This window comes from Haemorhous mexicanus, chromosome 13 (genome assembly GCF_027477595.1).
Source record: "Haemorhous mexicanus isolate bHaeMex1 chromosome 13, bHaeMex1.pri, whole genome shotgun sequence".
Classification (NCBI taxonomy): Eukaryota; Metazoa; Chordata; class Aves; order Passeriformes; family Fringillidae; genus Haemorhous; species Haemorhous mexicanus.
This window is the reverse complement of record NC_082353.1, coordinates 22,429,374-22,457,019: the sequence shown is the minus strand read 5'-3', so window position 1 is coordinate 22,457,019 and position 27,646 is coordinate 22,429,374. Positions and strand designations below refer to the sequence as shown.

General features: G+C 42.3%; 1 protein-coding gene across 5 annotated transcripts; it reads right to left on the bottom strand.

Annotated features, from left to right (window-relative positions):
- Positions 1 to 996: 996 nt before the first annotated feature.
- On the bottom strand, positions 997 to 27,646 carry TP53BP1 (tumor protein p53 binding protein 1). Of its 5 annotated transcripts, none has more exons than XM_059858880.1 (27): positions 27,374 to 27,646; positions 27,238 to 27,289; positions 27,081 to 27,168; positions 26,764 to 26,834; positions 25,987 to 26,145; positions 25,461 to 25,542; positions 24,078 to 24,250; positions 23,144 to 23,273; positions 22,730 to 22,821; positions 21,526 to 21,725; positions 19,405 to 20,593; positions 15,462 to 15,581; positions 14,593 to 14,829; positions 13,548 to 13,605; positions 12,242 to 12,334; positions 10,647 to 11,148; positions 9,826 to 9,978; positions 7,785 to 8,074; positions 7,291 to 7,467; positions 6,620 to 7,041; positions 6,297 to 6,488; positions 5,610 to 5,813; positions 4,903 to 5,115; positions 4,192 to 4,286; positions 3,007 to 3,206; positions 2,049 to 2,194; positions 997 to 1,335 (listed from the first exon to the last, which is right to left on the bottom strand). In XM_059858880.1, the coding sequence occupies exons 1-27, from the start codon at positions 27,635 to 27,637 to the stop codon at positions 1,148 to 1,150; spliced, it is 5,790 nt and encodes a 1,929-aa protein (XP_059714863.1). In that variant the 5' UTR covers positions 27,638 to 27,646; the 3' UTR covers positions 997 to 1,147. The 5 variants fall into 5 exon arrangements, with proteins under 5 accessions (XP_059714863.1, XP_059714865.1, XP_059714864.1 ...); XM_059858882.1 differs by having other exon boundaries at positions 21,526 to 21,695; XM_059858881.1 differs by having other exon boundaries at positions 24,078 to 24,223.

Genomic DNA, 27,646 nt, shown 5'->3' with positions numbered 1-27,646 from the left:
AAGATTTCCTAGCCTTGCTATAAAGAACAGACCATCTTGATGCAAGTGCATTTGAATGACTAGCAAAAGAGAAGCCTCCGGTCCATCGCTGGGGTGTTGTATTAGGTTTCCCAGTTTGAACACAAATGCTGCCAGGAAACCAGCCTTTCCCTCAAAGGTTTGGTATTTGCACACAGCTACAGCTCTCACTGAAGTTACATGTCCTTGGGGGGGAAAAAAAAAATCCTCTCTGCTCACTCAGGAAGACACAGTAACAGCAGCCAGCAAGTATAAGACCTGGCGCCTTCCACACATTACAGCTGTTTATGGTAGGACTGCACCTGACACAAGGTTTAAAAGCCCTTGACCATGGAAAAAGCTAGAAAGCTAGAGAAAGTGTTGAAGTTTGGATGTGGGATTTATAGACCAACACAGTCAACTGAGCCATGAAATGATAAAGAAATACACATTGAGACAAACTTTACACTTTTGAGTCAAAGGACTAAATATTGTGTGAGGACGGAGGGAGGGCTTCAGCCTATAGCACTGTTTGAGTGAAGAGCTTTTGCCTTTATACCTGCTGACTACTAAGATGTGAATGCAGCAGCTCAAAAGGAGATGATTTATCCCATTACCATTTAAAGATACACAACACTTACATACTCTTTGTACCTCAGTCTCCTAGTAGTTTAGTTGTCCAAGGTTCTTGTGTCTATCTCTAGCACTCGCTTCAGCAGCACCTTAGTGAAATTCATAGAAAATAACAACCTGGAGCAAACTGGAGGAATACACAACATGGTATTCTTCCCAACAAGCAGAAATGTTACGGCCCTGAACTTCTGCTAATGGAAAACATCCTTCCTCTATAAGTGACTTTGTGTTAGCTCAGGCTTTACTCAGAGCAGAATGTTAGTGATATTCAGCTCAGAGAAATGTAAGCATTTCTTTTTTTCTCTGCACTCCTTTCCTGAAGGCATTGCCCTGAATAAGTTTAGATAAATGAGGAGTACCAGCAGATACCACAAGAGATCAAACATTTATTTAATCATAAAAGTCCAGCAAATAAAACTATATACAATAATCCATGCATACTGCCCAATTCACAAACACTCAAAACCTGTTTAAAACACAGTCTGCACAACAGTTGGACAGCAGGGCAGAGTTTCACTCAGTGAGGGACATAGTCATGTTTATATTTTGGATGCTGCTTGTAGCCTACTCTCTCCCCAGCAATAAGACTCTGGATCACCCACTCCTGCGAGACAACAGGCAGCCGTAAAGCTTCTGCACACTTCAAGACACCAGCTGGGCAGGAAAAATCAGTCACCACCACATCATAAACACCCAAAGCAATATCTGTACAGGAGGAAAGACAGGCATCTGTCAGGTGAAGAAAGAGGATTTTGCTCTGCAGCAGAACATCACAGAAGCACGGAATGCTAAATTATTTGGTTTGAGAGGGACCTTAAAGCTCATCTTTTTCCACCCTCTGCCAAGAACGGGGACACTTTCCACTGGACCAGGTTGCTTCAAGCTCCATCCAACCTGGCAGATCAGTGTGTTTCGCCACTATGAACCACTATTACATCTCCTCATTCCTAGGCAGCAAATTCTCTTTGTACAAGTTAAAACACACCTACAGCAGCCCTGCACCTTGCAAGAAAATATTCCTTTTAGTCCAGATAAAAATTAGGGGGAAAACCAGTAGCCAGCAGTATAGGCATGAGCCTGAGTCCTGACTTCAGGCTGTGAGTGCTAGGGCCTATATCACATATGGGGAGGGAGAGACAGCCCAGTTCAGAAGGACAAGAGAAGTACAATTTGAGAGACCAATTTCCCCCTTTCAAGATAAGCCATCAGCTTCCAGCCTTTGTCTGAATTGCTGCAGCTTCTCTGCAAGACAGGTGTACTAGATGTAATCTATATACAGATTATATTAGAGTAGCGAGCGTCCACCCTTTGCCTGCCTTTCTGCTTGCAGACAACCTTTTAAATCATCCCACATGGTTTTAAACCATACTAAAGACCACAGTGGCATAGGATTCCCTGAGAAACTAGCCAGTGAGTACCTTTGTTGTGAGCATGTGAGTAATGCTGTTTAACAGATGCTGCTCCCCCTGTCATGAGAATTTCAGACCACAAATCCAGGAAGTTCTCTTGCTGGTCTGACACCAGGAGAACCTTCAGATTATGGAACAGGTTTTCTCGTGGGTGCCTGCAGAGTGAAGAGAAATGCAGACTGGTAAGAATATCCAGTAGCCTAGTCACCTGATTTGCTCTCATATGTGTTTTTTTAGTATCTTGCACACGATGAGCCACTCTCTTACCACCCTTCCTGAAGTACTTGGACACATCTCCTTTCAACTATTCTTTGTTTATAGAGACTAACACAGAGCTAGACAGTGTTGGTGAGGTATGTGCACAGCAGCCTACATCCAAAGTTAAACTGAACTCTTCTCTAATCCTGAACCACCTTTTTTGTGCACATCCAAATTGCTTCCACTTTGATGGGGCTGAGCAGGAAGGCCTCAGTCTCCTGCTCAAAAATCTACAGCTATACAAATTTGTGTCTGCCCTTCAGCTTGCCTAAGGAGTCTGACCTCCTCTGTCATCCAGAACAGGCTTACTGGGTTAGACTCCACAGAAAATGCAGAAGCTAGCTTCAAAACATATCAAGGGAAAAGGAAATTAATATAGTATTGTTCTCCTTTATCCATTTCTGAGCAATTAGAGAAATTAGCCGAGGGTGTGGGAAGCCTTGTCTGAATTCTGCCTTCTTCATGAGAAAGACTGATGCCTTCCTTACTTCCAAAGAGACACTGTTTTTTGCGTATATGGCACCCAAATGAACCTTGGCCATTTTAAGTCCAAGGATAAAGATGGAAGTGTTGTTCCTATTTGGAAAGGAAAGTATAGGGAGCCAGTACTCAGGTCACCTTCAGTATTTGTAGCTTTTCGAGAACCTCCCAAGTGTAACAGGTCTCTTCAAGAGTCTGTAGAGTCAGATCATGGTGATTTGGCACTCACCATTCTAGCAATTTTTGCTCCTGGAGGCTATATCCAGCTGGCAAAAGGTAATTCCGATAATTTTGAAGCTGGTTAGCATGACAGCTATCATGGACCCAGATATAAGACACACAAGGGATCCCTCTAGCAAGGCACAGCAAGTATTTCTGAGTTCGACAGTGCTGGTCCGCAATTAAAAGACACTGGTATGCCGCATTACACTTCAGGAGAGAAAAGAAGGCATGTAAACAGGAGGCAATGCTTGCAAAAAATCCCCCAAAATTATCCTGATGCTAAACAGGTTAAAGAAGAAAACAACTGAAACCTTGATTTTCACAGCCATATTATGTGAAAGGTGAATTAGATAAAGGTAGTACTGATTTCAGAATCTGTTTAAACATAGCCTATTCCAAGCTCTACAGTTGCTCTAGGCAAAAACTCTGCCTAGTAGTTTTTGTATCATAGCTCTTCTCCAGTTCTGACAAAAGAGATGATTTACCTTTTAGTCTGAGACTCAGTAAGTCACTAGACAAGATTGCTTCCTCAAGCAAGATGTTCCAAAACCAATTTACCCTCTTTATTTAAAAAAGAAAAAAAATAGTAAAAGCCACACTAAATTACAGTAGTTGTCCAAATAGATCTGGTAAGTGAGGAGCTCTACCCTTTAAGTGTTCCAAGTCACACACTTGTGGTGAGACCATATCTGGAGTACTTCATCCACTTCCAGGTTCTGCAGTACACCAAAAACACCACACATGCAGGAGCAGGTCCAGCCAAGGACAACTAAGAGGCCTGGGCACTGGAGCACCCGACATACCAGAAGAAGCTGAGAGCTGAGCTTGGTAAAGATCAAAAAGGGAAGTCTTGGATGGTCTTTTTAATGCATATTCATGACTGATATGAGGGTATACAAAAGATGCAGCCACACTCTTCTCAGTGTTATCCACTCAAAGGACAAGAAGCAGCAGTTACAAACTGAAATACAAGAAATTCCTTTTTTTTTTCCTAATTGGATCAAGCTGCCCAGAGAGGCTTTGTTGTTTCTATCCTTGACAATACTCAAAACACAACTGAACAAAGACCTAAGCAATCTGCTCTATTTGAACCCACTTTCAGCAGAGCAGTTGGACAAGATAAGCTATACAAATTCCTTCTAATCTCAACTATTCTGTGACTGTTGTTCTAGATTAGTAAGTGAACCCTTACCTGGGTTTCATTGAAGTCTTCCAGGATATAGCCAGCTCCTGCTCGCAGCTGCTGTGTTATGTAATGTTTATCATACGGAGTCATCTCTAAAAAATCTACAGCAGAAAGTTCAATTTTTGACTATAATCTATCTGCTTATATTCCTACATCTTAGTCTACAAAGCCTTCATCCATTCCAGTAAGGGATCCCAGCTATTCTCCCAAGAATTTCTAGAGAAAATCATTAAAAGAGTCAGGAGAAAAAAAAAATAAAAAAAAAAATAAATAAAAGGGTGAGGAGGTCAGCAGAATGGGCAACAACACACCAGTAGCCAGGTGAGCACCTTGTCACTTCTTTGACAGCATGAAAGAGGACACCAGCAAAGGCTAATGAGCAATCCATACATGCTTTCAAGTTCTGTGCTTGCCAGCACTATCCTTTAGCTCTCAAACCCTTCCTTCTTACATTATACTATTCTGACACTGATGATCTCACTAATTTTCACACCTTTCTTAGCTTGCTGAACAAACCCATGATCATCATCGAGGTTTGTCACATCTTAGGCCGCAAGTTGGCCAAGTCAGAGACTGAGTCTTAGGTCCTTTCTGCAAAGGATTAAAGAGCAAAAGGGTAAACAAGTACTCACACAAATGTCTGATCAGACAGTTCCAGCATTTTTCCCAAAGAGAGAGCATCTCACATGAAAATGCAATGGGTAAGATTTGCCTCACCTTCTTCCTCCTCACTGCTCCCAGTGGGACCATCTGATGTCTTCTGGTGATTGACCAATTTGTCACTTGGTGTTGCCATGGTGAGAAGAAAGGCATAGCCCAAAAAGAGGGTCTTATTGTGGGGCAAGGGTCCATGGTTGCTATCCAGTACTGGGGGATCTGCAGCATCTACACCTTCACAAGTGCTTACAAACTCTCCAGCTCTCACAGCCCCTGCAGAGAGACAGAAGCACCGGAGTCTTCAAAGTTATGTCTTACCCGAGGAATCGTTCAACTCTGATATTTTACTGCAGGAGACAAAGGCGGGATTGAGCTACGATTACACTAGGCTAGGTAGGGATCTTTTAAGCTTCTGGATCTTCTAATCAAAACATGAAGGACTAATGGGACAAGTTTGCAAGTCTTATCAACATCCTGAAACAACACCGACTGCTGTGAGGGGTCCCTTTAACAGCTTTCAGGACTGACTAAAGAAATAAGAGAGAGATCAATCACAACATTAAAGTCAAAAGACAGAACTGAAAAGACAGCAAGTAAATACTCAGACTATACTAAAAATATCTCTGGCTATTGAATGCATCCAGGGAGAATCAGCCTCAAACCATGTAGGGAAAAAAAAAAGCAATCTGATCTACTTTTTAGTTATGGAAAGTGGAAAGAATTACAGAAAAAGCAGCTGAAAAAACTAGATGAATTCAAGTTCTCACTAGGCTTTATCATTGCTGACTTGCGGCCACGTTTAGCTGGGGATCGTTCATCTTCAGAAGCAAGAAGTTTCCTTTTCCCAGACAGTGAGACTGGTGGGACACGTGGACTCTCCTGCCCTTTACGAGTGGGAGTTGTGCTGCTGCTGGAAGTGCTGGGAGAACCAAGGTTACTACGTCGCTTCCTCTTCCCCTCCACCAGATTATCTGCAATACAGTATGCGGGAGTTAGTCACGGGCTGTCACCAAACTCCACAAGCTTTCACCCTACCTATCTGTACAGAAGTGGCTGAACTCAAAAGTACCTTGAAGATATATACCACCACCCTCTGACAGAGGAAAGCAAGAAAAAAATTTATCTTTCTTCTCAAGCCCTGTACCCTGCTTGTCTATTTTCCTCCCAGTACTGTTGGGACCTAATTATCAAAGCAGCCATCCACCAAGTTTATGGTTAAATATGGCAAGCATCATTGTCCTTGAAGCAGACCATTTTCCACAAGCCAGTCAATACCACTAAGTCTCTGATGCCAAACAATAAAAGGATCTCAAAAATCTCACTATAAAGTACAAAAAGCATCACTGAATACCCAAAAACATTTAAACATTGGCAATTCAGATCAGGCACTAGGGTTACCTCAAAGGCACAGGACACAGAATAGCAGTCAGCAGCTCAACAGCACCTTTCCTTACCAAGACTGATGTCAGCTGCTTTGGTCACAGGGGTGACAGGTTCATAAGGACCTAGCCCAAACTGCTCCCGCAGCTTATTTCCTTGCTCCTGAGACAGGATAACAGCCATTCGTTTATACCATTTCCTCTGGCCTTCCTTTTCAATGCAGTAGTATAGCTCTCCAGACTCCTTCCGGTGTCCCTTCACCACACCTGACAAGACAGCAACTAACAGCTGTTAGCCAACCATACCCAGGCTTCTCATCCTCCTGGAGCAAGTACCCATTTCCCACCACATTTAGCAACTCAGAAAACCAAGTATGAAACTCAAGCACGGCTCTTACCTGCACTGAAGTACTCGTCCTCAGAGAGTGCAGTCACCTCTGTCTCCAGTGGGATAGGATCACAGAGCAAAATATCCTTTCCTAGCACATCACACTCATATCCGTCATCAAAGAGCAGCTTGTACTTTCCTGCTCCAACATCTTGGGTAATCTTCCCCGAATAAAAGTACCCATTTGAGGACCACTTTGCTACAACCCTGAGGCCAACAAAGCTGCTCCCAGTGGATGAGTCTGCACAGTCCGAAGGAACAGTCACCACTTGAAATGGGATTTCTGGAGAGTCACTACGACGCAAGGCACAGAAGCCAGATGTGTCAGATTTCTCTCCTCCATCTGGCAGGCGAACTGAACGAGTAAATGATTTCTCCTCAGGTGATGCTGTAGTTGAGAGATCCTCCATACCTGGCAGTCCAGCTAGATCTCTGTAGAAAAAAGCAGTCCCATATAAGGGAGGGGAAAAAAAAAAAAAGACAAAAAGCATTCCCAGAAGGATTTGAAAAAACAATTACTAAGTATAAAATACCTGGGGGAGGTGCTTGCAGCTGCTATATGGTATCACCAGAAACTTCTGAAATACTCAGTACTCCTTTTCCTCTAGGACATTAAGACAGAAGTTCCCTATTCTCTTTCTTGCAATAAATTAAAGTTACAGTCTCCTTTTTCCAGGGTACCTTGTTCCTGTTGTTCGAGATGGCGGGCGTCCTCTTCTTCCTCGTCCACGAAGTGTCACAGGTGCTCTGCCAGCCTGATGAGTGTCAGGCATACAGTCCTCCTCTTCCTCACAAGGCAGTGCTCCTGTCTGGCTAACTCTGAGTGGTGATGCAGGCTGACCAGCTGCTTTCCTAGGGCTAGAGAATTTATGAGTTAACTGTTTTGAGGAGAAAAGCCAACTCACTAGGATCCTCCCATTTTCTTGATCATCTCACAACATATCCAGAATTTTGCCTCTTTGCTGCTAAACTGCAAAGTAATGCCTCACAAGGAAACGAGCTACTCCTTCAGGAAGAACAGATGCAAAAGCAAATACTACCTCCTTAATTCTGTTCATAAAGCCAGATCTTTTCCAGAAAACCTTTGATTTAGGTCTACCCTGCTTCACACTCACAAGCCAGATGCTTGGTTCTGCAAAACATCTCTTCCTCTTTTCCTAAGACTCTGCACTTACCTCAGTTTTCCTAAGATGCCTCTGCCAATGGGTAAGGCAAATTCTCCAGTTTCTGTCCCGCACACTTTCCCTTTTACAGCTCCAGTTCCTCGCCCTGAGCTGCTGCTGCTGTGCGTGGCAGAGTGACCACTGCTTCCTCCACTGGATGTACGGTGGAGACTTGAGGCCTTAGATGAGAAAGAGCTGACATCACCAAGGTCCCCTGAGGTCAGCGACGAGCCCCCTGCAGTTCTAGAGGGGGACATGTCAGTCTCACATTCCTGGCACTCCACTACAGGCTCCTCAGTTTCCTTAAAATAAGTAAAAAAGAGGATTGTCTAAGATGATGCAAGTGCTAGACGCTTTACAATCACCAGTCCAAAGTACAGACAAGCTGATACCACGTTCATGAAGCTGATGACAGCCACACAAACTTCAGTCTGGGCTAATCCATGGTAGACAGTGCATCTCTCACTACAGGCCTGCAGCTGCTCTGTATCAAGAAGTCACATTAAGGACTCAGTCAGCAGTGTTGAGGAATACATTCAGTGCAGATAGCACAGGGCTGCAAGTGGAAGCTGCATGTTGAGCTCTGGGGGGCGAGAGCCCCAGGCAAAAGGTTGTGGGACCTGGACACTTGGAGGCACAGCAGGAACAGAAGACCCCCAGACTTTCTCACATTTTTCCAGCTTAGACTGTAAGGGTATAAAAGCTCAGGGTGCCCTTTGCTCAAGGTCTCTGCTTGGAGGCACCAGCTCAAGCTGTTATTTAGTTATTGCAACAAGATTAAATTATTTTAAGGATCCAGATGTCTGAGACACTGCCATGGGAAACCTGGGGTCCAGTCAGTGAGGAAACCTGACTGTGTGAGTGTGGGGTGCACAGGGACTCGAGCAGGGCACCCATCAGCTCACTGGAGCTGTCCACTGTGAAGGGGCCTCGGTCCCAGCTCAGGTGGTACAGTTGTGACTGCCAGAGTGGCTCCTGGGTATTTGGACAGGGAAGTTTCCTTAGCAACAGGGCAGAGCTCAGCTTGGTATCCAATTGGTCTGGCTTTGAATAACTCCCATCCCTCTAGAGTGTGAGACTGCAACAAATACATGAGACACTAGGAGCTTTGGGTTGCTTATAATCCAAGAACAGTTTCAGACAACTTGTCATCTGGAGTTACTAAAGCTTTATGGATATAAAAACATGCATCTACAGAACAGTGATATCAAGTGTTGGTAGGTAAAGCAGAAATGGTTATATGACTGTGATTACACAAACTATGTAAGCATATTTCAGGACACTTAATTCTCCATTTTTATGTTACAATAAAGAATTCCTCGTGAGTATCAGCTGTAAAAGTACTGAACTAGTTTATCCTTTTGTTTCATTACTCATTGTGACTACACAGCACAAGACTCTGAGGTTATTTACCTTTACAGAATAGCAGTAACATTTTATTGCTAGCAGGCTGATGTGATTATTGTGTCCATCAAATCAGCATTTCTCAGCTATCTTTCATGATTCTCTAAAGACTTTCCAATTAATGAATTGACATAACACAAGTATACTAATAAAAGGCTGGTTTGTTCCTCAGTTTTAAGTTGACTTTTGAAGACCTCTTACAGAATCTGGTACACAGGACTCAAAAGACTGTGGTTAAAAATGACACTGAACTGCAAAACAGGCTAAACTATCTTACATAGTTCAATTTTACAGGCAGAAGTGATTTTTGTTTACTAACAATTTCTGCTCATTCTGAAATATCTCTATTCTGCCAAAACTCCAAGACTTTTAAAATAACTGGATGCATACACTTAAGTCTTTTGTTGAGTTTTTTGGGACTTGAATGTGCCTTGAAAACACACAGCATGAAGTATACCAGCATCAAAACCACAGCTTTTGCTGTTCACTAAATGGCCTGCAAGTCTGCTCATGAAGAAAGCCTTGGCATCACAGCACACAGATTTGTTCATTCAACTTGTTTCCTGCAGTCATAACATGTTCTCACTTTAACTACTTCTATTTTTCAGCCAATATCTCATCCCATTTAGCCACAAATACAGGAACTTACCTCAGCTACCTTTCGTTCCACCTCTGCACCATTGATGTAGTAAACATCTGTTATAACACGTGTAACAACAGTGCGCACTTCTCGAATGGTTCGCATGTGGCGACGCTGAACTCGGCCTTTGGGTGGGTGAAGAAGGTTAAATTCCTCCTCTCCCTGTAATAAAGAGGATACAGTAAAACCAAAACAGACCACAACAAAAAGCAAACTATTTCTGAGCAGGGCTACCTCTGCAGTACAGTTTCTCCATACCACGTTAAAGTACAGAAGTAGGGAATCTTTAAGCATCTTGTTACAAATTAATGCAACACAGGAGACCCTAAACAAAGGAGAACTGAACACATTTTGGAGACAAGTAGAGGAAGAGAAATCACAACAGTCCAAGGAGGAAACAGCAAACTCGTTTAGCGTGGCTTCTGATAGACTCCCATGTGCATCACATCAATCTTGCACTGTCTTTTTATGGCCCTGTTAATCTCCTACTTCCCACAGAACACATTAGTCTTAAATCACGTTTAGTAAAAAATAATTTTTCTAGTCTTTCTGTTGATAAAAAACCCAACCCCAAACAAAAACAATCAACCAACCAATCAAAACTTGTCACATTTTTCCAGAAAATATATATGGAGACATTTACTTTCCAAATTCATGCTGTCCAGTGAGTATTGCTACCTTAACAGTTGATTCAGGACAGCTTGTGACTTTAACATTTTAAAGTAGTCCTTGGCCTTTTTTCAATAGAGAGCCAACTGTTAATGAATCTACTGGCTGAAAGGATACTTTACTGTCCTAAAGCAGTTAAACACAGGCAGCCCTCATCCCACCTGACTGCGCAAAGAGTCCGTGTCATCTCCAGAGGTGTTGACAAGCTTTTCCCCACTCTCGTCGGTTTGAATGTTCACATCTTGTTGCCCAGGTTTTTGCCCAGACATACTGGTTCCCATTTCCACCCGTCTACAGATTTCTTCTGATGTCTGTGTTGCTCTTGTAACAGTTGTTGGGGTAAAAAGACAGTCTGCTGTAGTTTGGATCCCTTTATTTTTGATGTTTTCCCACCTCTCTTGACTTTGATTAATTTGAACAGCCTTACTTTGTTTTCTCTGCATTCTTCTCCTGTCTTCTGCCTGAGTGCTTACAGCATCAGTCTCCATAGACTCTCCATCCTCTGCACCAGAAGACTGTTGATGGCAGTCCTGCTGCATCCTCTGAGGAATTAGGCTCTGTCCACCCCTGCCGTCTGCCTTCTGTTGCTGGTGCTGCCAATCACTGGGACTGGTATGTAATTCAGCATCTTCTTGTGGGCCAGGAAAAATTAACCGATCCCCCCTGCAAACCAGTTACACACAGATTAAAATTACTGATTAAGAAAACAAGACAACCAATATGCCGCCACTCAAGTGAAAACAGTATTAAAAAATCCCCACCTTGGCAGTCACTCAAACGCTTCTTAAAATTGCACAGAACTCAGTGTTTTCAAATAATAATAAAAAAAATCTTTCAATTCTTCTGAAGTGATACATAGGGTGGTAAAACATATGGCTGACATTGTACAGAACTAAGTGCTTTCTGAAATACAAATTTTCTTACCACACTCCACACATTAAGGACCAACTAAGCAATTTCTCAGAAGCATGTGATCTTAAAGTTACTTCAGGGTCCTCCAGTGCTTGATTGGCTTGAAACTGATAATCACATGTAGCAAGAAGACCCAGCAGCATAAACACAAATGCTGTCTGATGTTTTCATTAGAATTTGTCTGCTCTGCCAAAAGTACTGCCTCTGCCAGGTACTATATGGGACACTATACTAAGCCAAACTAGAAGTATGTATTTGGCTTCCCTTGCGTACTTGAGGATTTTGAGGAGTGACTGTCTTCCCTTCTGGCTGTGCCTTGCCCAGCGCTGGAACTCCCTATTTGTTATAGTCTTTATTGTAACTGTTGAAACTCAGGTTACTCTTTCTACAAAAACCAAAACCTCACCGTCCCATCAAAAGATAGAATGGAAAACACTGAAGAAGCAGATTTCTACTTCTAGTTCTCCAGGCAGCACCCTCCTCACTGTAACATATGCAGTTGTACAAGGGGACAATAGCAGCAGCAACAACAAACAAACAAAACTGGTCAGAAGATCTTAGAAGAGGAGATAGAAAAGGTATTTAAACAGCATTAAACATGATCTCAATTTTCTCAAACCCAAGACTTTACTGGTGCATATCAGTCTTCTGGAATCACATGGCCACTCAGTCAAATGGTAAGCCTGATAACCACATGAGACACAAACATACAGATTCAGTATACTTACCCCATCGTCCCCAACCTTCTAAGACACTCAAAGAAAATGGCTTAGCGCAATGTAGAAAACATACACCTGAATATAAATCCAACCAGGACTGGCAGGCAAAGACTGTGAGGAGTTACCTAAATGGAGAAGTGGAAAGACCATGACCTCTGGCCTCATCCTCTCGACGAACTTCACAGACCCGACTGAACACAGATGATGCTTTCTGTGAGCTAGCAGTGCAGATTTAAGACAAACAAACAAAAATGCATCAGGAAGTGTGAAAAATCCTCATACAGCAAAACAAGAATTCTCTAGCTCCTTGTGAGAACAACAAAGAGTATTGAGCTTGTTGACCTACACAGCCACAGAAAGATCATACCAGTCAATCTCAAAGATCAAGAATGAAGCTGCAATTGCACAAGCATTTCTGTCATTTCTGAAGACACCCTAACAGCCAAGAGCAACGGAACAATTCCAGAAACTGTTGTGTGGAAAACTGCAGCACCATCAAGAGTTTCAGCATTTACTGCCTCTGGTACCCACCAGAAGACACAGTCAGATTCTTTATGGCTTACTTCTCAGGAGTTTCATGGCACCACAAAAATACTGGGAAGGACAATCATAAAGCAGACTCTGAGAGTTCATATTCATCCCATACCTACAAAGGTAACCCATCCTCAACCAGTGAGAAATTATTATCACCCATCCTCAGCACTGAGGTACGATTACCATCTACCAAGCAATCCTGTAACAAGAGATACTGAGTTTATTCCTTTGTTTTCTCACTACTTCAAACCACTACTCTTCACTCAGATTACAACAGGTCACCATCTTCCTAGTGAGATTCCTGTTAATATTTACAAACATTACTTCCTGCAAGCTAAATCAAGCAATGCTAGACATAAAATGTGAGGTAAGATAGATACATACAAATCAAAAGAGAAAGGGAATAACTCAATGCTTTGGTCAAAATGTTAACCTGTGATTTCTGCATATCCATGAATTGATTATGACTTTCTATCAGCTTTACACTAAAAAGACAATTCTCTTTCAGAACTTTTTAGAGATTCTTTGCAGAAAATTACACCATGAAAGACAGCAGAAACCCATATAGTTAAGAATTTAAGAGAAGGACAAGGCAGACTTGCATTCTGGACTGCACAAGACATGAATTTCTGGCTTTGACTACAATCTAATGGAGGCAAAATGTTGACATTTGTAGGAACCACAGACCCCATAATGAACAAACAAGTGGGGCTCCCACTTTGCCTATGTAATTAAAACCTGCTGCAAGAGCTATAGAGTTAATATCATATCTACTGCTAGAATGTTCCTTCTGGGTCTCCTTCTAATTTTTTTTCCCCTACGGTTGATAATATGTGGAGAAAGGATCTACCCAGACCTCTGTATTTATTAACTCTGCCCAGCAAGAAGCTCAGTTACCTAGCAGCAGCCTCAGCAGCAGCAGGGGATCCATCTTTCCTGTCACTGGCTGCAGGCTCTGAAACAAGAAGAAATGGAAGAATGTTTCTGGCTTCATCCAAAAGGACTCTCCCGACCTTTCCCAGCTCCATACACTCGGTGAAGAGAGGCTGAGTAACACTGGACAAAGGGTGCCCAGGCTTGCCCATCCAACTTCTCAGAACAGACCTAAGTTTCTACAACTTCTAGACCATTAGACTGAATGCCACTGTTCTGGTTAAAATCCTGTCAAACTTTTTTTTCCAGATTATGGACAGGTACAGAGGAAGCAACAAATATGATGAGATGAAGTGGAGAATCCCTCCCACAGAGACAGGCTGAGAAAGCTGGGCTTGTTCAGCCTGGAGAAGAGAAGGCTCCAGAGACACCTCATCATGGCCTTTCAGTACTTAAAAGGGGGCTTATCAAAAAAAAAAAAAAAGGGGCGGGGGGAGGCGTGGGGGAGAACAGTTTTAAATTAAAGGAAAAGAGATTTAGATTAGATGTTAGGTAGAAATTGTTTCCTGTGAGGGTGGTGATGCACTTTCACATGTTGCCTGGAGAAGCTGTGGCTGCCCCAACTCTGGAAGTGTCCAAGGCCAGGCTGGATGGGGCTTGGAGCAACCCAGCCTAGTGGAAGGTGTCCCTGCCTATGGCAGGGAGTGTTGGGACTGTGTGATCTCTAAGGTCCCTTCCAATCCAAACCATTCTATGATTTTCATATATATATATTTTCCCACCCAACACAATCAAACTTCACTTCCTGTCCTGTGTACCATTGCCACTATACATCACAATTTGTAGTCTGCTGGAAATACCTTTCCTCACAACAGAAGCCTCTCCTCTCACTTCATCCTTGCTTAGAGCATTGCAGAAACAGAGAAACAAATTTAAGTGACACTGCCCAAAAAGAAAAATGAGAAAAATTACAGGGACTCAGAGAGTGTCTTGGGGAATGCCACTGAGAGGTTCTGAGTTAGGGCTGAGATCCAGTAGGACTCATACACTTCAGGTTTCATCCTCTTACTTTCCAAGCTGAACGGCAAGGACTCCTCGCTCCCATCATTCACAGGGGTAACAAGGTTCATTCGCAGAGAAAGTTTTGCATCTGACTCAGGAACCACACCAGACTCTCCTTTCTCACACACTTCTGACACATCTGCTGATACCACTGCACTTTCCACAGTGACATTGTTGGTACCCATTGTGCCCTCTGCTGTAACATCACTGGTTGCTATAGTGCTGTCTGGACAAGTGTCATCCACTGAAAACAAAAAAAAAAAAAAACAAAAACAAGAAACAAGAAGTAGCTACTGTCATTCACACTGCTGGGGTTGAGGTCCTAGTTTTGGTTTGAAGACACTTCACTGCATGCATTATTAGTAATGCTGCAGTAGTGTAAATTCCTTTCTAGAGATCTGAAGCATGAAAATTCTGTAGCACAGGTATTATCCTTAGTTTGTGACAGAATAATTTACTACTACCCAAGCAGAACAGACTTCTTTTCATCTAGCACTTGCAGTGAGCTGTTTTGTGAACCTAGCAGAGAAAGTCCTGATAAAACACGATGAACACTGGAAGCAATCTTCTTTTGGTCTAAGCTCTTTTGCTACTCAGAAGGCTCTTCTACCTTCTTTAATGGAGCTGTATGCAGGACCACAGTGAGTGCAAGGAAGACATGCCCCATACCACCCTGTACTCAGGGAGCAAATGCCTTCACTAGAGACTGAGAAAACATGACAAGGAAACTGAGGGAAGGGACAAGCCCCCCCCATAGAACGGGAATGTAGCAGTTTTTTGCCAAGGAAGGTTTGAGTTATCCTAATACATACTGCACCAAGAATCAAAAGCTTCCAGGCTTTCATTGCAGAACAGAGCCATTTGGGTAAAACTCACCAATTGGTGTGCTGTGTCTCCTGGGTCCCATTTTGAGATGGCCAGTAAGAGGTGGTGTTATGCTAGTTAAGGACTGAATGACATCACCCTCCTTCGGCAAAGTAAAATGAAATGGGGCTCCTAAAAGACACAGAGCACCAGAATTAGTAATTGAAAGGATTTACTTTAGTTCAAGTATCAAAAGCACATATTCACTGTGCTGTGGAAATAGGGAAAAAGCATAACACTGGTGCTGTACAAAACCCCCCTGAACAGCTGCTCTAACTGATAGTCCTCACATGTTATGTGAAAAATCTCTCTCAGTGAAAACCTAGACTGTGGTCAACTCAATGCAGCTGCTCCCAGGTGCTAGATAAAAGAGAGACTAAATATCCTGACATGAACAGGACTTCTACAGAATGCAGCTTTGCTTCAGAGATGCTCAGGATGTTCCAAAGAAGAGGAAAATGAGGTCAAAAACAGAAATGAAGGTTAGGACAGAAATGAACTGGCAAATCTACATGTTGCCTGAACTGACAACCTACAACTTACTCAGAATGATGGCTGAGGTGGCCTATCGCATCAGGGAAACCATGCCTTGGTGGATTTACTATGTGCAGATGTTGCAGGATTTAACAAATAAAATAAATCAAAAACCTAATAAAATGCTCTTTCCTTTTGCCTCATCCCATGCATTTATTTGCAAACTTTCAATGTTACAGAGAAGAAACTTGCATAATCCTCTCATAGCAAAATGCCCCATCAGCAAACAATTATGTATCATCTGTTTGAAAACTCTGAAAACCATCACCTCTCTGACTATCACAAGCTTTAAAGACCTGGCTGAGCAACTGCAACATCCTGAAGACCAACCCAAGAACTTCATTGTATTTTTGCAGTGGATAGGTACCTTCTAGCACAATGGTACTCACACATTGGAAGGCAAACCACCCCCTCCTCATGAACAGTTTATGAATGCTTGTCATATCATGGCCTAGAGCATGTCTCCATTTAAAAAGTGTTTTATCTAAAAACTGAAGCAACTCAATTCAATATTTATTTAGCTACCACAATCCCTTCTAACCTATAAATCCACATTTGTCAAGCTAGTAACAAATGATCAAAAGAATTTATTAAATGATCACCAGCACCAGTGATGACCAACAGCATAATCTAATTACTATAGCAAGGGATACCATGAAAGAGAATACAAACAAGCTTTCACAAGAACTGAAAAAAATGTGAATGCCTCACCTTAAAGTTTAAATGCTTTCATTCACATTACGGTCTCAACTGTTCTATTAAGGAAAACAGTTGATCAAAACAGTTAAACTTTTCTTACATTCTTATGACCATCAACCTGTAACAGATTTAGGTCCATTTGGAACTGAATATGGCAAGGGATGTCAAAGACAACAAGAAGGGTTTCTCCCAGAACATCAGTAGCAAAAAGAAACCTAAAGAAAATGTGGGTTTGCAGCTCAGTGAGGTGGATGGCATGGTCATGAAGATAGAGTTACTGAATACTTGCTTTGCTTCAGTCTTTACTAATAAGCCCAGTGCCACAGAAACCCAGATCCTGGAGGCAAGAGAGAAAGTATACAGAAAGGAAGGCCTCCCTCAGTTGAGGAAGATCAAGTCAGAGATCATTTAAACAAATCTGACACCCACAACCACCCATATGGGCCCTGACAGTTTGTGCCCATGAGTGCTATGGGAGCTGGCAGATGTTACTGCCAAGCCATGCTCCCTCATCTTTGAAAGGTCATGGAATACAGGAGATGCATCAGGACAGAAAGCCAGTGTCACTCCAGTCTTCAAAAAGTGCAAGAAGGAGGACTCGGTGAACAAGGTCACTGTTGCACCTCCATCCATGAAAAGATGGAACAAATCATCCTGGCTGTCATCATCAAGCACATGGAGGAGAAGGTCATCATGAGTAGTCAGCACAGATTGACCAAGGGGCAATCACACTAGACCAATGAGATTGCCTCCAGTGATGGAATGACTAGCTGGGTAGATGAGAAGAGAGCAGTACATGGTGTCTGCACTGCCTTCAGGAAGATTTTTCAAATTGTCTCCTGAAACACCCACACAGGTAAGCCCAGGAAGTGCGGTCTGAATGAAGAGACAGCAAGGTCAATTGAGAACTGGCTGAACGGCAGAGCTCAGAGGGCTGTGGTCAGTGGCACAGAATCCAGCTGGGAGGCCTGCCACTAGTGGTGTCCCCAGGGGTCACTGCAGGGCCCAGCCTCAACTTATTCGTCAGTGACCTGGATGAAGGGACAGAGTGAACCCCAAGCATGCCCCCACCCAAAGTTTGTGCTTACTGATTTATGCTTCATAATTTGTTGATTAGGGATTAGACTCCTAAATATGTATTATGAAAATAATTATTACAATAACAAAGCTGCTTTAAGAGTAGAGGGATGCTCTACAGCTCTTCATACCTTAAGGACTGAGTAGTGGCAGGAGAGCAAATACCACTCTACATATACTTTTTCCACCATGCTTCACGAGTTTGAAGGCAATTAGGTAGAGTAGATCAAAATCCTGAACTCTCTCCTAACACCAATCAGCCCTTTAGTGTAATACGAATGCATAAAACACAAACGACAATTAATTTTGGAATTCATTTTCTTTAAAAAATGGCTTATAGTTCCCTTTTATAAGTAAACCCAGCCAACTGTGAGTTGTGCTTAAATTGCATTTAGATTTGTCAAAGAAAAAAAGCAAAACATTTTCAGTACAGAATGAGAGGCAAAATATTATCCAAAGTCAAAGACAATTCTGTTTATGGTCTCTTAAAAATGAAGTTTTGGACTGTGAAAATTGTGAAAGACAATACTGAAGTGGAACCTGACATTTAACCTTGTTATGTAACTGCAGCTATTTATCTTTATCATCATTTCAGCCGTGTACTGCCAAACTAATTGTTGTATTTAATAAAACCCATATTCTTCAGTTTGAAGACCAGCCTGAATATGACAAATTGTCTTAAAAAACCTTCAGTCCCAAATGCTGTGGACTTGTTCACAGAAAAGCTCATCTTTGATCACAAAATGCAATGTAGTCAGAATACCTTTGAACTTCCTGACCAGTACTTTGACTACATCCCCTCAAAGTATTATTTTCTATACAGTAAAACTATTTTTTCTTCTTTCAGTTAAAGGAAATCAAGAGTATTGTAGTAAAAACTTCATCATTCAACTTAACATTAAATAACATTGGAGGTCCTACAGTCTTTCCCTTTTCCTAACAGACTTCACAGGGAGGAAAATATATATTCTGACACTAAAATCATTCTTTGTTCATTCTCATTTAAGGGCTAGAGAACTGTGTTTAAAGATGAAGCCAGCTAAGAGGCACAAACAATATAGGTGTAGTATCCCACATCTTGTATAATGACACACAGCACGTTAAATTATTTTAATGGGTCACGACAATACCTGCTGAGCCAGAGCTTACATGTGAGTGAAAAGCCATTCTACTTTAAAAAAAAACTCAAGAAAAAATTGCTATATTAGCTTCTAGCTCAAAGTTGCTCTGTACATCCCCACAAAGAAAGTTCTTCTCTGAGAATGAAGGAAAAAAAAAAAAAATAAGGAGACCTACAAGAGGGAAAATACTGACTACCACACATCCTATTCCTTTCAAGGACCCTGCTGTTGTTGTTTCTTGAGTGGGGGAGAAGTCACAAAAATCCCTGAACATTGCCAAGGTCACAGTATTTTTAGTTCAAGCTGCCCTGCATTTCTACCTTAAAGTAGTGAGAGTCAGGAACAAGAATTACACCCCAGGGGAAAGCAGCAAAGTCATGTTCTGCACATAACACAGTAAGGTATAGTGCTCCTCAACTTGCATGCAACAGCAGTGCTCCCTGAAAACACTGAGGACTGTATACAGCTGTCCTTGACATTACCCAAAATATACACCTGTGAACTACTAACCTAAATTCACTTACCACTGGAAGGACTGGGGGACTTGGAAGTTGCCTTCTCCTGCGGCTGCATTTGCTCTTCTGGCTCCAGATTCCTTGTCGTAACAGTATCCTCCATATTCTTTGGTACCGGATTCTCAGGCTGAGCCACTTGTGTTTCAAACCCTCTCTCCTGAAGTGATGGCTGATTGCTTATTATCACTACCTGTCCCAATTCTGAACCATCGGGACGGTTTTTGGCACACAATGCCACTTCTGATTGGACATCACTCTTTAACTTTGGAAGCAAATTGTGCTGCTCCAGAAACTCCCCTACAGAAGGCTTAGCTAAAACTTCATTGAGTTTTGCCATGTTAGTAGTCATTTTATCCATGCTCTTTGCCTCCCCAGCGTCAAAAGTACAATCTTTCAAAGCTTCTTTTCCCTGACATTCTGGTCCAACCTTTTCTAATTCCTGGGCTACATTTTTGCTATTTTTACAAGAATCATTCATTTCTGTATCTTCATGACACTGTTCTTCCCTTTCAAGAATAAACCCATGAGAAAGTGTTATATTAACAAGAGACCTATCTTCTGTTATTTGCTTCTCTTTTATTTTCAGTTTTTCTTCTTGCTCTTCACACTGAGTCTCAGGAACTGCCTCAGGTTTGGAAGTCTCTTGAGCATATGACAAAATCTCAGGCAGACCAGACTGATCTGCAGCAGCCTGACTTCCAGAAATACACTCAATCTCCTGATGAACTGTAGAGGTTAATGGCCCATCTCCTCCAGCACCTGCACTAACAAATTGTCCTACAGGCATTCCTGCAGTCTCTACATCCTCCTTTGTTGCTTTTTCACAGTTTTCAGAGGGTGCTTGATCATCTACATTCACTTTTAGTTTTATTTTCTCATTCTCCACAGAACAGAGTCTTGAGTCTGAGGCCTTGCATTCAGATTCAGAAATCCTATCGACCTGTGTGGTCTCACTGTCCTGGCCCACGTTCAGAGAGCCTGAACTGATGTCTGTATTCGTGGGCTGGCTACATGCACTTGCAGAAAGCATCAGTTTACAGGAATCAGGCGGCTGTAACACAGACTCATCTGTGGACATCTTCGACAAAGCATCTGTAGATCCAGAGAGACCTCCTGGTAAGCATAAAGGGGTTAAACCAGCAGTTTTTTCTTCTTCTTCATGCTTATTCTCTGGACTCTGAGTTGGAACAAAGATATCCTAAAATGAGAAAAGTGGGACATAGAGTATTAGGGCATCACAAGTAGGACTGTTTATTATTCCTAAAAAATTACACTGGATTATGAATCAGAGCAAGTTTAGCACGAAACTACAGATTAAAAAACAACCAATGAAAACAAAAACATCCAAAACTTTTTTTCCCCACACACAAAATGCATCTATTTTTGCTGAGAAAAATTATCACCACTAATTACTATAAAGTAATCTTCAGCAAAGTCAGATACAATCCTTGTTATCTTTCACTACAAAATCACAAAATACAGGGCAAATATGACAAATTAGTAGCTATTTTTACTTGAACCACAAAGGGTTTTGGAAAGAGCCTCTGTGATATCTATTATATTAACATGAATGCTGTTTTCAGCTGAGGAGAAGCACTGCTTCAACTAGTGAAGCTTCTAGTAAGTTCATGACATTCATAATATTTAGGTATAAACCCACAAACTGTCTGTTAAATCCTTTTGAACAATTATAATTTCCAGAATCAAAATACACAAAGAAAACAACAGCAAGAATAAGAAACTTGAAAAATGCAGAAAATAAATTCCAGCCTTGTAGAATAAAAATACGTTATTATGGAACAGCTTCCTTTTCTCCACAACAATTATGCTAAGGTCTTGCCCAAAAAAAAAACCAATTTAGTTTGGGATGCAGGATGGCAAGTCCAGCATAAGAAGGCAGCACAGTCTAAGTCAACAGCTTCTATGTTTTGTAACTAACTATGCCCTCTTAAGCTGTTATGCATTTTCTCTGCAGGAACAACTGCGACATAGTATGACTAATATATAACTGCAACTGGTGGGAACAGCTTAGTAGGGAAGCTCAACATAAAAAAACAGAGGCTGACTGAAACACATCTTCTGCCTCAGCCATATAAAAAACTCAGAAAAGCTATATACATGAACCCTTACATGAGAGAACTCTGGTTGTGATGGTATAGCTAAAGATCCAGGAAAGGTGGGGGCACTCTGGGACACTGGAGTTGAAGCCTGTGGCTGAGCAAGAGGTCTTGGAGGGATACAAGGGAAGGCCATCTCCACCAGCATATCTCCTCTCTGCTTTTGCATCAGATCTCTTCCATCTGCAGGGATAGATACATCCATCTGTTCATCTGGTTTGAAAGAGCAGAAAAAATATTAGCACTAAATTCTTATGTTATATCTAAGTTTTCAACATCATATTAAAAGATTTGTCTTCAGTGGTGTATTCAACTTTGTAAAATCTTGTCTCCAGCAGCATTCTTTTTGTAATGGGGAAAAAAACCCAAAAAATAACCATATTCTTACTTTCAAAGAGGGCAGCAAGTGTTTTGTTACAAATTCATATGACTATTTTGCTACAGGTCTAGAATTTTTACAATTGGAAAAAAAAAAAGTGTCTGAAACTTATTTTAAAAAGCATTTTTCTGAGGTATTTCTTTTCCTTTTGCTATCTTTATTAAAACGCAACTAAATTCAGACCCCAGCTAACAGAGTATCTGTTAAAACAGTATTTCACACTCTATGACAAGAATCTCCCAGAAAGGAATATTTGATTTTGTATCATACTAAAAACCTGCAGGGATGGAGATCGTATCCTTGATAGTAAATTTGTGCTTAGAGAAAATATTTAACAACCAATGTATTGTATAGAATAATTTCTCTTTAGGCATCACAATTTAGGATACACACTTGTAGCACATGAAAGGTTTTACAAATATTGTGGAAGTTGTCTATATTAAGGTAAAATAACCTATTATGATGCAATTCTTATCTGTCCTTCCTACTGCCTTAACAGCATAGACTTAATACAGGTTTCTGCCTGTAGCAAGAATGGCTTGTTCCTAAAGAAGATAATTGACAGCAGAAATCTGTATGCTATACAAGCATTTCCTATCTTTCAAATGAAGGGACACTAGTACTAATTTAATTATGATAGCTATGCAGAAAATATCAATAGCAGATAGAGAATCCCAAACAAGAGAGTCAAAAATACAGATCTCCATCTACCCCTTCACTGTTCTCAGTTCCACTTTATTCTTTAAACATAATTTTAACAGATTTTGAAAAGGCTGCAAGCTCTGACTAAACCAGTGCACAAAAACATGACCACAGACAGTATGCAGAAATACGTTACCTTCTGCTTTCCCCGGTTCAGTAGGACTGCTGGGGACAAGGGCATTGGGTCCAAAGGAAACAGGAGGAGGGATAACTAGGCCTGAAGAGACACTGCAGACCAAAAGGAAACATGGAAATGAAAACCACACCTCATTAAAAAATGCATTAAGTTCTCCTATCAAACTCCAGCTAACCACAATACAACTCTTCTCATGAAAGGCAAGTGTCAGGTGTTCACCAGTAAGAGACTAGTGACAGTCATGGCCACCATTAGTTTCATTTCATTGCAAAATAAGTCCATGCTCCTCTCATAGTGCAAAATTAAAACACTGATTGCTTAAAATGAGGCACAAGTCCTTGAATAATGAAGAGAGTAGGGGGAATGCACTCCTGCAACAAAATTCTTGAAAGAGCTTGGGGATTTTTCGCTTACGTGGAATCACCCTCCTGTACAAGGAATGCCTGCCCAGAGAGCTGCAGGACTTGCAGACTGTGGGCAGGGGTGCATGCCAGAGAACTTCCCTCTTCCACCCTGGTTTTCGGACAGCCACTCCCTACAGTTGCTTTGAACAAAAGAAAACAAAGATAGAAATACAGTCAAAAAGTGATTAGAAAATTCTGAGGAATTAAACTCATGCTACTGCACAGCTCCTTTTCAGATAGACAAGAACAAGCTGATCTTCAGAGCTGGCGAAGGACTGCACATGACAGTTCAGTATGTGAAATGTGAGCACAAAATAGTTCATATGAAAAAGATAAATCTGAATAGATTTTAGACTGTACAAGTCTTCCTACCTGGGAATTTTAAAAAAATCCCCAATGGCTCCAATATCAGCACACCTGATCCAGCACTAGAATACAAATATAGGCAAGGTTCTTGTAAGAAAAGACACCTTGCACTGACCACTGACTCAATGTGAGGAGAAGGTTGTTATTGACTCTTCTGGATACAGAAGGTTCATTCACAAGATCAGGCCAGAACAGACACCACTGGACAGAAGTTTGCCTACACTCTTACCCTTTTCTGAAACTAATTATGCTCTGCCTTTGTAATGACACACCACTGTGGATAAAAGTTGGGTTTTGGTTTTGCTCTTCAAGGGGCACAGAAATAAAGGAAATTAAATGTGTTTAACAAGCCAGTAACCATTCTAATGGGAAGTGATGTTTAGATATTGTTCCATACTATAGTAAATGAGGCTGTGGCCTTTCATTTCCAGAGTGTTCTCAATTTTAGCAGAATTTACATGAAAAATATTCACAGCACTCTAGACCCCAAAACACTAAATGTCTGCGAAGATCAAGTAGGTATGATGTTTATAACTATCTCTGGGATGGACATTTTGGTTCTGCTCGTCTGTTGTTACCTGTTGCATGATTCTCGGGAAACATCTCTTCCTGTGTTGACAAGATATCTGACTCCTCATGACCAGAGCCAAGGGATTCCTCAGTTTTACTGGCACCACTGACAGGTGTTTCCTTTCTGGTATGCTCTTCTTCTTCCTGCAGAGTTCTGAAAATGCAAGACCCAATCTTTGACCTGAGAAATTCAAAATATGAAGACCGCAACATTGTAAAGAAAATCTATCAGTAACAGATAGAAGGCATTCACTCATGTATAACACGGGGAAAAAAAGGAGAGAAGAAAGAAAACCAGCTTCTCCTGACAAAATAACATTTTCATCCTTGATAAGTTATACTTTCACAATAGGTTTTTACATTTTCTACCAGTCTAAGCAATGCTTAAATGGAACGCAGATGTTCTATTGACTCCTATTCAATGAAGATTCCAGGAATTTCATTTCACCTCTTTATTTTGTGGCAAAATACAATAATACATGATGCTAAATAATAATACAATAATACATGAGTTAAATATTATATAAATTTTATGCCACAGAGAATAAATACTATTCAACAAACTGAAGTTTCACACTTAAAAACAGTTAAAACAAAGCTTACAATAGCAAATACACAAAAGCATCCTGGAATACCCACCACTTAGCCTCCATATTTCTCCTGTGCAGCCAAAGTTCACGCTACAGTGATTAAGTTATTTCAAGATAACTTCTGTGACTCAAAATGAATTATCAATTCTAGTATATTCCAGTCATACCATTTTAGGAAAATTACTGGCATATTTTATTATGCCATGAACTTGCCCTTAAAAACAAACCTATCAATTTCTTTGTGTTTAGGAGTTTGACATCACATCTTTTTTCACCAAGGAATACTGAGAGCACTCCTTAGTCAGCACTGCTACAAAAAGGCCTCAGCAGTATGTCATCTTTCCTTTTACCTTTCTCTTTTGCCTTAAACCCTCTTCCAGTTCTAAAAATCTAGTAAAAAAATAAACAAATCACTTTCCAGAATGCCCACAAACTGTCGCAGCATATATTGTAGTTGAGACAGCCACAATACACAGGATATCCTCACACAATTTCAGAACGCTTCTACCCATACAAAGTAGCAGCATACCACTTCAGAAGGCTTCAAGCATCTGCCCTTCTTATTCTTTAGCCCAACCTTTTATACCCCTGATGTTCATGCATGGCACCTGTATGCCCTCTGTTCCCTCGGGTGGTTGCTCAGCACGCCTGGGCACTCCATGTCTCACTGCTGTCAGTGCTGCTCACCTGCTTCTCACAGCTGTACCCACCGGGGATGAGGCTGGGCCGCAGCCCCACTCCCAATTACCACAAACTGTGTGCCTACAGCAAACAACCCACAGAAAAGACAGACTGCTTTACCTTTCAGACTTCTCTGCCTGGCTTTCCAAAGCAGTATGTGCTTCTGTGCCAGAGTCAGTTTCTGTGTTGTCCGCACAAAATTCTAGGAAGAGAGATAAAGGAAAAATACCTGTATTAATATAGAAATAAGAAAATGTAGGTCTAATTTATACAAACACCAAGGCGAGCCTTATATTTGAAAAAATTAATTTTGAACTATCTATGATAACCAGGAGGAAAAAAAAAGCCAACAGGATGAGGTTTTTACCAGGAAGGGAATTCAGTATCAGATTGTCTAAATATTTTGGAAACCAATTAGGAAAGAGAAGTGAAAGAATCAATGATAGCACTTGAACAAGTACAAGAAAACAAATTAATTAGTCCAAAGGAAAGAGGGGGCAAAATTTGCAACTACCAGTGAGCTGTGAACTCATTTTTGGAAACTAATACCGTATTGCCTGTCAAAAAAACGTAACATTTATAATTTAAATAAACTAGATAGAATCTACACAGCAGCAAGAAGACATCTATGATCATTTTCACTTACCATATTTAGACTCATTCTTAGCAAGTCTGGAAGAAAGGACAGCGGGTCCAGAGTGGAGCTGATGCCTAGCACCTCCCTCACTGGGCACCAAGTCACTCTCAAAGTCCTGGCTCTGCGACAGCTCTAGAACTCCAAACTGGAGCTGTGACATGCCTGTATCTAACATCAGACATCCAAAAAGAAAAAATCAAGAGCCATCTATCACTTCTACAAGGTCAAAAGATATACCCTCTAACATGCAAAGTATTTAGGCTATTGCTGAAACTCTGAATGAACTAACTGATCTGATCTCAGTTGTATATTTAAAATATGGTATCAGAACAGGTACAGTGGCCATTAACTCAAAAATCTGTGTTAATCAGCAAAGGCTTATGTAATGCCATTAGGAACTGCAGCAGACTTTCATTCCATGAATAGAAAATAATCTTGATAATACACAGCCTGTGTCTGAAAATCCTCTGATGACAACAACCATTATGCCAGTTCATAATAAGGCTCCATTTCCTAATGATCGCAATGCATCCCTGCTTCTTCTAAACCACCTTCAATCTTCAAAGATCCATTCTAACAATAATAAACCAACCTACTTTTGTTTTGTTTTTTTGTTTTCAAACACCAAAGCATACAAATAAACTTTCAGAAAAGGATGCCAATTTCTGATCTATTACTACCTGCACAATTACCCCTGGTGAGACGAGTCAGCTCAACTGAAAAACTGCACTGACGGTTGATCCGATTCCAAAAACCCAAAAAACCGACCTGAAATGGGGAAGTTACCTTCTACACACGGCGAAGAAGCACAGTCCTCAACATCACCTTCACTTCGTTCCCCGGCCTTTCCAAGGGCACTGCAACAGAGAGACTCGCTAACGTCGCGCAGGGGTTCCTGCAGGCCGCCTTCGCGCGGCTCGTTCCGAGGGGTCACTTGGCGCCGACCAGGCGCTCCAAGCCCTCCGCCCCGCACGTCCCTGCCGGGCCGAGCACGGCCGCTACAGCGGCGGACCCGCCTTCTCGGCCTGACCTCAGCACGAGAGAGATTTCAGCAGGCCAGAGAGGCGGCGGCCGAGAGCCGCCATCTGGCCCACCCCACGTACCTGCTCTCCCGGTCGGGCGCTGGAGATTCCTCCGCTGCGCAGCCCCGCGGTCCAGAGGCGCTCGGGCAGGCCGGGCTCTCCATGGGCTCTGCAAGCACAGCGCCGTCAGCGCGACCGCGGTACCCGGACCCGCCGTGACCCCGCGCCCCGCCCTTACCTGCGAGTCGCCCCCGCGGCGCGTGGCTGCCAGCGGGACCGCGGACGATGTACTGCAAGAGAGAGACGGGGGCCGCGTCAGAGCCAGGCCGGGCCGGGCAAGGCCGTGTGGTGCTGCCCCCACGCCAGGCGCTCACCAGCACGGGGCTCGGGCTCCGCCGGGCCGGCAGCCGGCAGGCCAGCGCGCCGAGCCAAGCCCGCTCCGCGTCCGCCTCCGCCTCCGCGTCGGCCTCCGCGCTCTGAGGCTGCGAGTCCTCCACGATGAGGAGGGGCGTGTCCTGCTGCGAGAATCCAGGGTCCAGCTGGCTGCTCCCGCCGCGCTCCATGCAGGACGGCGCAGGCTGCGGGGCCGGGCCGGGCCCTACGCCGCCCAACCCAGCCGCACTTCCCGCCGCCGCCATCTTGCCGCG